The sequence below is a fragment of the Sebastes umbrosus genome, chromosome 16 (assembly GCF_015220745.1).
Source record: "Sebastes umbrosus isolate fSebUmb1 chromosome 16, fSebUmb1.pri, whole genome shotgun sequence".
Classification (NCBI taxonomy): domain Eukaryota; kingdom Metazoa; phylum Chordata; class Actinopteri; order Perciformes; family Sebastidae; genus Sebastes; species Sebastes umbrosus.
In genome coordinates, this window is record NC_051284.1 from 3,882,359 (window position 1) to 3,897,076 (window position 14,718).

A 14,718-nucleotide genomic window follows, 5' to 3' on the forward strand; every position below is an offset into this window, starting at 1 on the left:
CCAAGACAAAAAAAAACAAAAACGGATGAATGGACAGACTGAAGTACCTGGTACAAGTCCAGCCAGTGGCTGGTTATCCTCATCTCCATCCCTGTAAGCCTGCCACCAGTTGGGGTCTGACTGGCTGATAATGTGGAGAATATCTCCTTTCTGGAAAGACAAGCCCAGCTCTCTGCACGGCACATAGGGGTCATCTGATGGGTCGTAGTCGAAATGTGCCTTCACGTGGACCTGGAGGAGAGACAGAAGACCAACAGTGGAAAAAAATCAAACCTCATTTCTGTCAACACTTTTTAAAACTGTTCTTTGACAGATTTTTTTGCTCATCCACAAGCCATCCTCAGATGTCGGCGATGCAGCACTCACCACAGACTCTTTGACAGGAGGAGGTTTGCTCTGAGTGCTGGGAATAAGCACAAAGGTCAGGAGGCCGTGCATGTCCGCCTGACACACACACACACAGATACAAAGAGAGCACTTGTTAGTTATCAGCTTGTCTTCAACACCTGGACTGTAAGTGACTAGTATATACTGTATAGTGTTTTTGCTGCTCCATGTAATGAAAGTATCAGAGAATACGGCCATCGATACAAAGGAAACTATTCTACAAATAATCATCTTGACACAAATCAAATTGAAATACTAATTTATAACATGAATCCCTCTATGTTACCACCCAGTGATAGTATTTATCACTGTGTTAACTGCGTGCATGTGGATATACTTACAAGAATGTCAAAGACTTGGTTGACATCTTTCCCTCTGATCTCTATGCCGTTGATCTCCAGTATTTCATCTCCTTCTGATAAAAGTCCACTCCGTTCAGCTGCTCCACCTCGAACAATTCGACTGATCACTACGCTTTCCATTTCGTTTCGAACGGTTGCCCCCTGCGTAACACATTCAGAAACGCAGTGGAATGACATGGCTGCATGCCTGTGTTATTTACAGCATGTTATTTACAGTACATTGGCCCCCAGGAGAGAAAAAGCTGGTACTTTACTGAAAATAATCAGAGATTTTACTCAATGAAATCTAATCATTTACAAACACATAAATTATAGAGCACATATCCTGAAGGAAAATTTAAAAAGCTTTACAGAAAGCAAAAAAAACAAAGCATACTATTCAAAAGAGGGCAAATAATATATCTATTTGTGCTATCATCAGTTCAACTACTGCTGACATTTTCAATATCCCATCAGTCTAATTGTGAGGCGTAAGCGAGACGCGAGTGGCGCGTTAGCGTTCTGTCATCCAATCCACGCCGACTCCGTCTTCTGTAAACGTCTCTGCCCATCAGACAGCAGCTCGCTAACCTGCCCTCACCAGGCTGACTGACGACAGACATTTACTGAACCAACATAGTTTTCATGTCAGCTCAATGGGAATAAATCACAGTGTTTCTATGCCTATGTATTGATTCATTGATTTGATCTGAGATAGGGCATTCATAACAACATCATTTCAGACCGGAATAAATTCTTTTCACTGGATACATACTAAGGATGTCACGGTGAGGACATTTTCCCACCAAAATAATAAACTGGTGACAACCACGATGTTACTGATTACACCGGACATTTTAAAAGAAAAGATGATGCTCAATATATCTAGAGCACTTACTTTGATCTTTAATGTTGGGTGGCGGTGTGTCTGGCCTCTCCAGTTGAGCTCTTGCTCAGGGACGTGTGCCACGCACACCGGCCGTGAGCGCTCCGCCCTCCGCACGGAGATTAACTCATTAATGTTATGGTTCCCTCATAGCTTTGGGTTTAAATCCGAACAATTGCCGAATAGGCGTTTTCGCTTTTCGCTTTTACACCAAATCCTCCGCCATCGTCTTGTCTGTCAGCTCTCTCTCATCCCGTGTGTGTGAAATCTGAATCCTGCTGCTCTGAGCTGAGACTCCGTACGGAGCAGACACTTTGTAGCGTCCCCCCATAGTGGATTCATAGAGGGGTTTTGTTTATTAATCTGTCCATAATCTATACCTACTTATCCAGTGCTGGGTCAGGAAGGGGCTGGAGCTGATTCCAGCACACAGTGGGCAAAAGGCAGGTGGACACTAACCCTAACCCCATCACAGGACTACCATATATGGGCACATTACCATTCACACCTACAGTACGGGTAATTTAGAGTCAAACCTAGCCTGACTGTGGGAGGACACCCAAGCAGGCAGTGGGAAAACATGTGATCACCACACAGAAAGACCCCAGTCGACCCTCTATCAGTAATGACCCTGAGCAATTAAAGCTAGTGGAATAACAGCTGAACTGTGAATGTGGTAGGATGTCAGCTTTCTATCGAGCTGCCTTCTCATGTGTTGGTCTTACCAGTGGTATGTCCTGGGCTTTCTCTATGCGAACTATCTTGACAGTCTCTCCTCCCCACTGGGTCAGTGTTTCTCCTTGGGCTGGCAGCGGCTCAGGCTGCATTTCTGTCTCTGCTATGCTGTCGTGGGCCAGGAGCAAAGCCTGCAAAACACATACACACACACACACACAAGCACACAAGCAATGGCAGTCACTACAGGATTCTTGTGTTAATTTGCTAATACATAATGTGTGTGTGTCTCTACCTGGATGTGTGTGTCTGACAGCAGGGTGTGGAGTTCGAGTCCCTCTTTGTTCTGACTTGACTGGATGAGATTCCTGGCCTGGAACCATGGCAACATAAGACATCATTGGCATATCCACGAGAAATTATACAACAGCAATAACATATTATCAATAGCAACTGCAGACATAACAACTGAACATAACAGTCATTTTGCAGTAAGTGATTGTTTTTCTCATTATATTGTATTGTATATTGAAACAAAATCCTTACAAAAATAATTATGGGTTCATCTAAAGCTGTGCTCAGATTACAAAGAATTGAGTTCAATTTATTCCCTATTAAATATAATCGAAAGAGTAATCTAATCTGGGGCCTTGGTCTGTATCAATGCCAGGAAAAGGGGATCCAATCTAAAACAAGGTCTTAACTCTCTTGAAGAACTGGAGGACAATCCCGGCCACCACAAAAACTTAAACTAAATTTGGATAAACTCTGATAGTTGACAGGCTCATCATGGAGACACAAGTAAACAAGGAAGAAGAGAGGAGTTTTAAAATAACAACCACAAGGAGACAACATGTTGGAATGACAATGTATTTGATAGGTAACATGGAGCTAAAGCTTGTTGAAATGTGGCAGGGACTGCTCTAAATTATATATCTTCTGCTATTTAGTAATAATGGGCCTCATTTACCAATATCTTCATAACGTTTTCCTTAAAATGGTTCTTGAGAAGGGTCCTAAGAAAAGTCTATGTCCTTGTAAATTGAAAGCGTGTGTCAGTTGATCCTAATACACATAAAAGGGCATGAGACTGCACACACAGAAATGGAAAAGAAAAGTTATTAAGTAGTCTGTCATGTGTCGCAGCCAAGTCACGACAAGAATTTATGACTCTCAATGGTCTAATCTGACAGAGTGACCATCGTAACCGTCAAAAATATATTGTGTAGTCTGATCCTGGCATAATTAGTCGATTAGTCAACTAATCAGTCGTTTTGGTCTTAGTCGATTAGTTGCTTTTTATGTTTTTTTCATGCTGAGTGACTTATTTGTAAAATAAAAAAACCTTCTGAGCACATCTCTGGCAAACACAAGATTCTAAGTGGAGCTTTTGTGTGATTCTTTGTGGAGAAACTCATGTCGAGGACAGCCCAAAAGAAAACATTGGTGAATGTCAGAATCTTCGTGAAAACTGCATAAGAGGGTTTTAAGAGGAAATTTCTTCTTAAGAACTGTTGGTGAATGAGGCCCAAATTGTCACGTGAGAATGTGTGTGAAAAGAGAGGAGAAAATCTGTGAAGTTTGTTACTAATTTCAAAATGTGTAGTGAGGATTTAAAATGGTTTCAATCTGCACCTGGCCTGATCTCATCTAAAGCTGAGAGGGCCTAACTATGAGCTAGACTTGAACTATGGGAGGGTATTTTGAGTGCCTCAAATCGTCCTGCCCACAGTAACTGTTTTTATTTCTATCATTTCTTTTCCACTTCATCGTTGACAAAGGAACATGTTTCTGAGAGTGAAAGCTTTTCTTTTAAAGCCAAAAGCAGGGCAGAGATGCCAACATGGAGCAGAAATAATGTGCTGCTCTTTAATGAGATTCCACTGAAATGAGCCATGAATAGCTTTTACAGCTAGCCAACTCAACACTGGGGCAGAAAAATAATTGCAGCACTGATCGAACTAGCATCCTGGATGTTGGCTTCACTTGAACTGGTTATCATCAGCCTGGTGTCATCTGGTAGTCAGTCGCCCATAGAAAGATCTACCTTTACAGAGGTAGATTCTCTACTTTGCTTTAAAACATTTCAGTTAGTCTAACAGCTTCGGCTCTCTCTCTCTCTCTCTGACATCGGTAGCATTAATTAAACAGGCTGTTGTTTAAAAATATGAGGAATGTGTGTGTGCTGTGCTGTGCTGTGTGCACACAGCTCTAATTGATGCTGAACAGAGCTGCTCTGTCTCCAACCTCGTTATTACAGCACACACTTGCTGACCTGGGCTGTGTGTGTGTGTGTGTGTGTGTGTGTTAGCTTTCTGTCAGATGAACATGATGCAACAAGAACTGTCAAGGAATTAAACAAGGTAAGATGTTAAATCAAATAAATGTGGATGTACCTCCATGGCCAGCTGAAGTGCCTGGTTTGTGTGTGGGTATGGAGGAGAGGGTCGGTGCATGCTGGTGGCCACTGCATTATGGATCTTCAGCGCTGACTGGAAGTCAGACTAAAGGAGGGACAAAAACCTGATTTTACTCAACTGGAGCTCACACATAAAGTATATACATGTCCCCCCACATCACTATACCTGCATTTACAAATGACGTTGTTAAAAAGTGATATCAAAGTGCAATGAAAATCTAATACCATCTAAATGTTCATACTAGGGCTGTCGACCGATTCAAATATTTAATCTCAAATTAATCACACATTTTTTTATCTGTTCAAAATGTACCTTAAAAGGGAGATTGGTCAAGTATTTAATACTCTTAACAACATGGGAGTGGACAAATATGTTTGATGGTTATTTATTTCTGCTTTAGAGCATTAACCGCTGTGAAACAATCAGAAAATAACTTTTCTTTCTCTCATTCACAGCACCATCACGCTGTCTCCCTCTTGTAACGTTTCCACTCGCCTCACAATCTCTCTCTCTCTATTTTTCTCTCTGTCTTTTTTTTTCTTCTATGCGTCGGTAGGCCGACAGCAGAGCATAACATTACTTTCAATGTTATCAAACAAAGAAACATGTCCTCTCCTCGTCCTAAAATCGATAATAGAGTACTTTCTTGTTTATGAATGAAGCGGTACAGTTGAAGCAGCGGCGCTGTGTGTGTGTGTTTCATCAATCAGCGACGGTCATCCCTCCAAACTCTACCCCGAAAGTTCCGGTACTTTCAGAAAATACTATCCCACGATCAGGGGCTTTTTTGGGGGATAAAAAGGCACCATAAAATGTCCCCGGAACTTAATTTAGACCCTGGTCCCTGCGGTGGAAACGCAACGAGTTCCTCAAAAGGTTTGTAGTTCCGGGGGAAAGTTCCTAGGGTGGAAACAGGGCTTTAAACTGTGTTTCAATATAGCCCCCCCCCCAAATACTGAAGCCTTCATTCCAACTCGGGGAATCTTGTGAGGCCCCTGTTGTCATGGCTCCTCCAGCTCAGACGGCAGTGACGACACCACACCGTCTTTGTAAATCCCTTCTATATCTGAGGCCAGAAAGTCTTGAAAAATACCACAATTACATATCGACTCGAAGCTCTCTCTCCATCTAATTCCCTTTATATTACCTTGTTTAGTAGTGTAAGAACCAGCTCTATGTCATTCTGACTCTGCTGGTCGGACAGGCAGCCCCGGACCTGCTTCAGTGACAGCAGCAACTCCTCCAACTCTGCAAGAAAAACACATGCATTCACATGAATAACCTTTGACCTTTACATATCAACCGACACAAGAGAAAAGACGGTAAAAGATTTACTTTACTGTCAGATGATGGCAGAAGACAGCCTGCTTGTCCTGGCTTCAGACTAAAGTGTGTGTGAGGGACTGCATCTCATTTCTTAGTCAGGGCTTTACATGTTGTGTTCCTGTTTGTGTGAGTGTGTCAACATCACCGCCCCTAACAAGGTTTTAATTAAGTCGCCCCTCAAGAGCCTCTCGTGTCCTTCTCTCCCTCCCTGAGGAATTCCCTCCCTAACGGCAGACATCTCTTCCTTACATTCCTTTCCCTCCCAGCCAGCTTTCTCCCTCTCCATCTCTTCACTGTCACCCTCCACTCCTTTTTACTCTTCTTCATCCCTTCATTTTTTTTCAAATGATCTTTAAAGTTTGAGCGTCCCTCTCACCACTACTTCTTTATTCCTTCCTTTACGACATCAGTGATCTGCAATTCTACTCTCATCTGTGTGTGTGTGTGTGTGTGTGTGTGTTTGTGTGTGTGTGTTTTACCCAGCAGTGTGTGTGTGTGCTGGCTGCCAAGTGCTTGCTGCTGCGATGTGTAAGAGTCTTGCAGGAATGTGGGGTTGTCGATGCCGATGTGGGGATGCTGGGAGAGCTTCCTGAGTCTGAGCGAGGCGTTCAGGTCCAGCTGCCGACCCTCCTCCTCTCTACGACGACGAAGATCCTCCTATGGACAAATATATGCATCATAGATAGAAAATACAATTAAATCTATGAATGGACCATTTGATGAGGAAGAGCATTTGATTTATTGATTGTTGTCAGGATGTAAAGAGGATTTCAACTAATATAACAAACAAGGCAAAAGTGAGCATGGCTCCCATACCCCCGCTCACTGCTTGACCCCTACTAAAGTAGGGCCAAAGGTTTTGCCCTTTTGGAACTAATGGAATTAGTCTATTGAGCTCAATCTAGCTTGTTGTTAGCCCACCTTCCTCAGGATAAAGTCAGTAGAAGACAAGAGTTTGAGTTCTACTCCAGAAACGAAATTGAGGTCGAAAAAAGTCACAGTTTTTGGACAAAACATCAACAATTTTGGGCACCCTGGACTTCTCACCCCCAAAAGGCACAACTAGACCACACTGTCAACCATCATACCAAATTTGAAGTTCCTAAGTTAAATAGTTTCCGTGTTCTGCTCCGGAAACGAAAGTGTGACACGCGAACGGGCGGAGGGACACGTGGAGCGCTGTATATCCCTGACTACGTTGTCACGGGGGTATAGTAAAAATGTATTTGAACAGCACTGCAACCCACCTTTAAGTACAGCACCTGAGTAAATGTACTTGGTTACAGTCTACCGCTGCTGTTAGCTCTTGTGAAGTCAGCTAACGCAAAGATATGCGGATTGTGCTGGCACATGGTGGTGACTGTGACAAAGCACATTGGTCTTTTATTTGTACTCTATTTTTCTGTTTCCATTCCAGTTTTGTACTTGTTAGTACAGCAAATTAATCAGCATCGGTTGTTCCTAAATGGACTTTATGAATAAATATGACTTACATGTTTGTTGTAGCTTTAATGTGGAGTAAAATAAGCACAAGTACAGTAAAGCACAAGTCTGTATGTGTGTGTGTGTGTACATACCTGGTGCTGTCGTATCCTCTCCAGCTGTGCAGATCGTCGGACTGGTAGCGTCCGACTCCCCAGATCTCCCGGACAGTCGACGGCCATTTCCCGGTGTTGCTGTCCTCCCCTCAGCTCTTCATCTCCTCCTCCTCCTCCTCCTCCTCCTCCTCCCTCCCCAGCAACATGGCCGTTCAGATGGGAGGTTGTCATCCCTCACACACGGAGTCAAAAGTGTGTTTGTGTGGACTGGAGGGATGTGAAGGTGTGTATATCTAGATATCAGGCAACTCTAGGAAGGCAGCTCAGTAAACGGGGCGGCCATGATACCGTCACCTGTGGAGAAAGCAGAAAGATGATGTCATTAATTTAGTTGGTGACATTCTGCATCCCAACATTCCTCCAACATGGATTAAAAGACCGCCCCGTAGTAAGAGGAGGTGTCCTTATACCCATTCAGCAGTGGAGTTTACACTATCAGACCCAGGTCTCCTGAATGGTGACTATCAGGTGTCTATTTACCAGTAACCAACGCTGGTATGATTGGTCGAACACAGGATGAATTAGTGTTCAGTGTTCCACAACAAACAAGGTTTGTGTTAAAAAAAAGTGGCTTTAAAACATTGTGCTCAACACTAACGCTTAAAGCAAACCACACAACTGACTGGTGGACTGACTGATCTACAGTATGTGCTAGCTAATTACTTAACTAGTTAAGTGCTGTATTAACTTACTAACTGGTTATGGTTACTGACAGGAAGACTTCAATGATACTACAAAATGTCATAATCGATACCAATACCGGTGAAATTTCACGATTCTCGATACCACTGTAAAAAAAAAAAAAGTAAAACGAAAAATCCCATGTACTTCAACTTCCACTCGTTTATTACCGTTTGCATACCGGTTTTTGTTCTGAAGTTAAACAGGTCATAATTCTCTCACTACACTACACTATTTATGACACAGTCACTTTCTCTCCATCTTAGTCATCCCTACCTCTTTCTCTTTAGTAGTTCAGAGACAACGTCATCACAACCCCCCACTCTACAACCATAACCATGACAACGACTTTGTCAGCAGCAGGGTGGTCCCCCTGCCACACACACACACACACACACACACTAGGGAGGTGGTGGGAGGGAAGAATGGATGGATGAGAAAATAGAGGGCGGGACAAGAGAGGGCAAGCAAGGTAGAAATGATTAGAGAGAGAGAGAGACACAGCAGGGTAAAAATAAACAGGTGAGACGGATGGATGTCTTATCTTTCAGTGCCACAATAACAACAGCATGTTGATATGCTATCTCTTACCAGCAGGACTGTAAACATGCACACACACACACACACACACACACACACACACACACACACACACACACACACACACACACACACACACACGACAGAGGTCCCATGATGCAGCAGTGAGGAATGCCAGGCAGGACCTGGGAACAAAATTCCACTGATGGGGGAAGGGTGTGTGTGTGTGTGTGTGTGTGTGTGTGTGTGTGTGTGTGTGTGTGTGTGTGTGTGTGTGTGTGTGCGTATGCCCGTGTGATCAAAACACACTACTCTTGCATTCTCAGTATTTGTGCACGGATCACCATGAAGCCTAGAAGTGTTGGGACCAATCAGCATTATCAGCATCGACACAAATCCAGTCAACTGGAACCAGAGCACCACCACTATAATTATAGTTTGGGCTGTCCCAGGTGACAGGTAACACACATGGTGAAATCCCAATAACATACTGATGGCCGACTAAGAGCTTTGCAAGTGTTGTTTTTGAATTAATCGGAGCTGTACTTATGGCCAAAGGTTTTTTGTTTTTTTTAAATATCAAATTGACTTAATCTTTCACAGAATATTTTGCATTTTTTTTCTATTTACATCGTAGAGCTGTGATGTTTATTGCACAGCCTGAAATGCCTCAAACTACATATTGTACTGCGACCATGATTTTATCAGACATGACTTGTAATGAAGCTGAAAGATTGGCGTTATCGCACAGTGTATAGACCAGGGGTCTCCAACAAGTAGCTCACGAGCTACCAGTATCTCGCTACCTGTGTCTGATGGCTCACTGAAGGTTACAAGAATATGGAGATACATTTGATAACACAAAGTCACATTGTAAACCAGTTTAAATGTCTATCCAATCAAATTCAAAGACATTGCGCCCCGTTCTGACACAAAATGATTATTTGCCAATCAGCCGACAATTAAACAAGTTACGCTGCTTTCAATTTCATGACATCAACGACGCGGTAACATTAGGCGATGTTAGCAGACCAGCAAGCGTACACTGGATTTGACAATAGCCGCAGAAAATAGCCAGGCCAATAGAAAGCTAAAAAATATACTATTTTAATGAGGAATGTGTAATGACAAATGTGTGTGTCTCATTTGCGGTGCGAGCGTGTCAGTCGGTAAAAGATGTAACGTCGACCGCCACTTCACCAAAGTCCACGGCAACTTTTCACGGAACTTCACGGCTGGTAGCAGTTTACGAACGGCGAAGGTAAAGGAGCTGAAAACAACGCTTAAAAGACGACAGTCTCTGTTTACCAAACCGACGAAGAAGGCCAGCGCTGCAGCAGAGGCTTCGTTTAGTGGCGCACATCCTAATGAAACAAAAAGCCCTTCACCTATGGCGGGATTGTCATAGAAGCGATGACTGCGGTGGCTGCAATGTTATTAAAAGACCATGAAAGTAAGAGAGAAATTAATGTCTGTTATTGGCGATGTACAACTTTGTGGCGCTATGTGTAGCTCTCGGTCACTTTCATGTTGTCAAACTAGCTCTCAGAGGAAAAAAGGTTGGAGACCCCTGGTATAGCTCTTTTCATTGCCATTCTGTTACTAGGGCAACAGCTTTGGTCCAAGTTTACTTCCTGTCAGCTAGTGCATTAACAAACATCGCAACAAGTAATACAAAGGGGCCCATTTAGAGTGTTTATGTTGTCAAGTTTGACAAGGTCTAAGGGATCTTAGGATATCAGGGGAACATTTTTTAGATATTTTAGAAGTTTAGATATTTGTTATGTTAAACTATCATTTGCCTGCCATTTCACATCATCATCATCATCCTTTATAAGCATACATCAACAGTAACAAATATCAGTATAAACAACAAGCTTGTTTTCCACTGCCAAAGCTGTCTGTGGATGTCTCAGGTCCAGCAGACAAATATGTCTATCCCACCAGGAGACAGCAATAAAATCACTGAGCAATCCTCCGGAAATTCATGTTGGGCTACTTTTACCTTAAGGCTGGAATATTGTCCTTTTATTAGAAATGGGACTTAGCTCAGTCCCTTCACTTCTCATATGCAGTCTCTCCGATTACCTCTGCGCATTATCAATTAACACCGCTACACCATAGAAAGCCCTTATTCTTTTTCAAAGTTTATTAATATCTTCACTCTTGGTTCCAAAGAAGTTTTATTCTTCTGTAATCAAACTTTATAAAAGGATTATATAATAATAATAATAATAATAATAATAATATAAAAAAAACATGAATATATTAAACATTTTGGATTGACAAAGTCCAAAACTATTGAAGTCTGTGCCCTAAAATACTTTCCAGTCTTCTCTGTCTGGAAATGTTAAGTTTATATGGCGGTCAAAAGATATTTTTTTTCAAGCTTAAGTCTCCGAAATAGGCTTAACCAAGCAAACATTTAAATGCAGACACTAGACTGAGCAGCAGGTGAATGGAAGCAAAGCAAGCGTGCAACCTCATCGTCCGCACTCCACCATATATACATGACCTGGAACTTTCTGTTATGCTGGTTTGGCACATTTGCATACCATACGGCTGGGCAATATAGAGAAATCGAATATCACTATATGTTTGACCAAATACCTCAATAGCAATATTGCGACAATATTGTAGAGTTGTCTATTGGTGCTTTGACAAAATACTTAGACAATGAGATTTATGATAAATAATCATCAGTAAAGTGGATTTAATGACTAAGTGGATAACGGCAAATAATAGAACAGTCTGGTAAGTTCAGAAAACGACATCACTTTGCTGTAATGCAGCCTTTAAAACCAGGAAAAGACAACACTTATGCCACATTACGATACTATGATATCTAATACGATATTTAGTCTCATATAGGCTTGCCGTGGTAGTTAGTCCGTACAGAATCTCAGCACAGAGTTATGCCAGGATCAGACTACACGATATTTTACGATGGTCACTATGTCGGATTAGACGATTGAGAGTCAGAAATTCTTGTCGTGACTTGGCCGCTACACATGACAGACTTCACGTCGGTCCCGTTCTGACAATACACACTCTACCGGCACCGCCGTCTTAAAATACGGGCTTACCAAGGCTCAAACCCCCGGGCTCGACCATGTAAAGGGGCCCACGAGGCTCCAGGGCAGAACAATAAAACAATAATTCACAGGGAGAAGCGAAAGCCGGCGCGCAACGGGATGTTCCATACGCAAAGACGCAACGGCGGTGGTGATTTTTACTCCGACACAACCAAGATTGAATATCTTACTGCAAGGTCCAGCAGCAGTTGCGCGGGGAAGGTCTGATGACATCATTCTGCATAATAAGTAGCCATGTGCTTCTGTTTACAGCTGCGTGCGTCTGTGCTCAGCCGGTCAAATTCATGGCCATGACCAAACACGTCGTGGAAAGCAAAAAAAAAATCAAACATGCTAGACTTTCTGTCAGGAGGTCGTGAGGCGTCCCAGACGCGGCGTCTGTTGTCGTGTACTATGACACACTACACAAGATAAAACGATCCATTGTCGCACACGACACTCATTTATCGTTCCCGATCCGAGTCGACATCCTACGACGGCCGTCTCGGGCTTTAATCGGGCTGATATCGTGTAGTCTGAACCGGGCATAACAGGAGTCCGATTTCAGACACATTGGATGAGAGAGAGTTGACAGACAAGACGATGGCGGAGGATTTGGTGTCAAAGCGAAATTCAAAAGTGCTTATCTGGCAATAATTCAGATTTAAACCCAATACTATAAGGGAACAATAACGTTAATGATGCCATCGCAGTGCGGAGGACGGTCACAGCCGGTGTGCTTGGCGGCACCAGGTGGAAACCGGCGGCCCCACAGCGAAAGCTCTACCAGAGTGGTCAGACACACACACCATCCAACGTCAAAGATCAAAGTAAGCGCTCTATATAGATTGAGCGCCGTCTTTTCTTGTAAAATGTCCGGTGTAAATCTCATATCCAGATATCGATAGAATATCAATATATTGCCCAGCCCTACCGTACCACTACCTTTTGCACTACCCTCATTTACCGTATAACCAAAGTTTTCTATTTACACTATAATTTAAAACAATCATATTATACACAATTGTATATATGTTTGTATAGGTTTTGTGTGTATATATATATACACACAAAAATATGTATACAAAAGTCTAATTTCAATATTTGGAATATCTGTGTGTGTAGCGTGGAGGGGGCTACAACTACATACAAAGCAGTGATAAAGGCATGAGTAGTCGGTGTGTGAGTGCAGGAGGATTTAAGCACATCCTCTGGAGGGCTAGCCTTCCTCCTAGAACAACAAACATTAACCTGCTAACATCACTATGAGAGGTTCAGCACACAGTAGGGATAACAAAGAACTGGAAATCATCCTGATGGATTACTATAGTTACTAAAAACAGATACAAACAGCCTGGGATAAGCATGTGATGATAACCACTGGAAACATGTACATGGACCAGGACCATGGGTTAGTAACTGGTTAGCACCTAATTCATTTAAAGCTGTAGATGTGAAGCTTTGAAATCCGCTGTTGACAGAAATGAACTGGTAAAAACATGAACCTCTATTTAACTGAGCAACAGTTGGTGAGTTTTAACATGGGGGAAGAAACTGGGTTATCATTAGGTTCCAGAAAGCCCAACTTAAAAAGGTATTTTAATGCCTATCATTCACATATTGAATGATACAATATGTATTTGCATGCACTGTCAGATATCAAACTGCTGCTGTGTCCTAATTCCATACTACATACTAATTGTACACAGAATGTACTAACCTTTTTAACAGCAGACATTTTAACATGTCACAGTAAGAACAGCACAGGTGACTGATAACAATAATGGTGTCTGCATTCCATTTAGATGTGTCAGTGTATGGTCGGCAGCAGCAACTAGCTAACTAACTAGGAAGAAGCAGACGGCAGGTTAGCAAAATGAATGCAGGATTAAAACATTCAAAATGTTTTGAGGAAGGAAATGTGTTCAACATGCTGTTCAGTCTTCAATGATACACACAATGTGTTTTTGAGTAGCATTGAATTAATGTGAACAACTTTCTTGTCTACAAGAAAACTCCTGCTTAGAATGAGTGTGTATGGAATTTAGACTCAGCAGGTGACGTCAGTAAAGTTCAAGTAAAGTCCCACCCAACTTGCACCTTAAAATAGCTCCAATCAGTTGGAGTAATTGAAGACACCAGTGTCGGTGTGCAGAGCCCTAAAACCGTGATCATTTCTTTTCTGTGACTTTTTCAAGAACCCTTACATTCCCTGAAAGGGGAAAGAACCCTTGGCACTACTGACAAATGATCTAACTAGACAGCCAAATGTTCTTCTCTAAGTTGAAATTTAAATATACCCATAACTAGGGCTGTCAATCGATTTAAATATTTAATCGTGATTAATCACATAGTTGTCCATAGTTATTCAAAATATACCTTAAAGGGAAATTTGTTAAGTATTTAATACTCTTATCAACATGGGAGTGGACGAATATGCTGCTTTATGCAAATGTATGTATATATTTATTATTGGAAATCAATTAACAACACAAAACAATGACAAATATTGTCCAGAAACCCTCACAGGTACTGCATTTAGCATAAAAATATGCTCAAATCATAACATGGCAAACTGCAGCCCAACAGGCAACAACAGCTGTCAGTGTGTCAGTGTGCTGACTTGACTATGACTTGCCCCAAACTGCATGTGATTATCATAAAGTGGGCATGTCTGTAAAGGGGAGACTCGTTGGTACCATAGAACCCATTTCCATTCACATATCTGGAGGTCAAAGGTCAAGGGGACCCCTTTGAAAATGGACATGACAGCTTTTCCTCTCCAAAATT

General features: G+C 42.2%; 2 protein-coding genes across 2 annotated transcripts in view; both read right to left on the minus strand.

Annotated features, from left to right (window-relative positions):
* LOC119474418 overlaps positions 1–14,718 on the minus strand; it is an 813,351-nt gene that overhangs the window by 478,907 nt on the left and 319,726 nt on the right. The gene's annotated exons all lie outside the window — the stretch shown is intronic.
* The window catches only part of LOC119504366 (MAGUK p55 subfamily member 5-A-like), a 32,612-nt gene that overhangs the window by 8,447 nt on the left and 9,447 nt on the right, over positions 1–14,718 (minus strand). The window contains exons 2-10 of the mRNA XM_037796452.1: positions 7,613–7,927; positions 6,515–6,692; positions 5,857–5,957; positions 4,686–4,793; positions 2,585–2,662; positions 2,340–2,480; positions 729–890; positions 367–444; positions 48–231 (exon numbers count right to left, since the gene is read on the minus strand). Coding sequence (XP_037652380.1) covers positions 48–231; positions 367–444; positions 729–890; positions 2,340–2,480; positions 2,585–2,662; positions 4,686–4,793; positions 5,857–5,957; positions 6,515–6,692; positions 7,613–7,804 — 1,222 coding nt within the window. The 5' untranslated portion in view covers positions 7,805–7,927. The remainder of the gene's footprint in view (positions 1–47; positions 232–366; positions 445–728; positions 891–2,339; positions 2,481–2,584; positions 2,663–4,685; positions 4,794–5,856; positions 5,958–6,514; positions 6,693–7,612; positions 7,928–14,718) is intronic.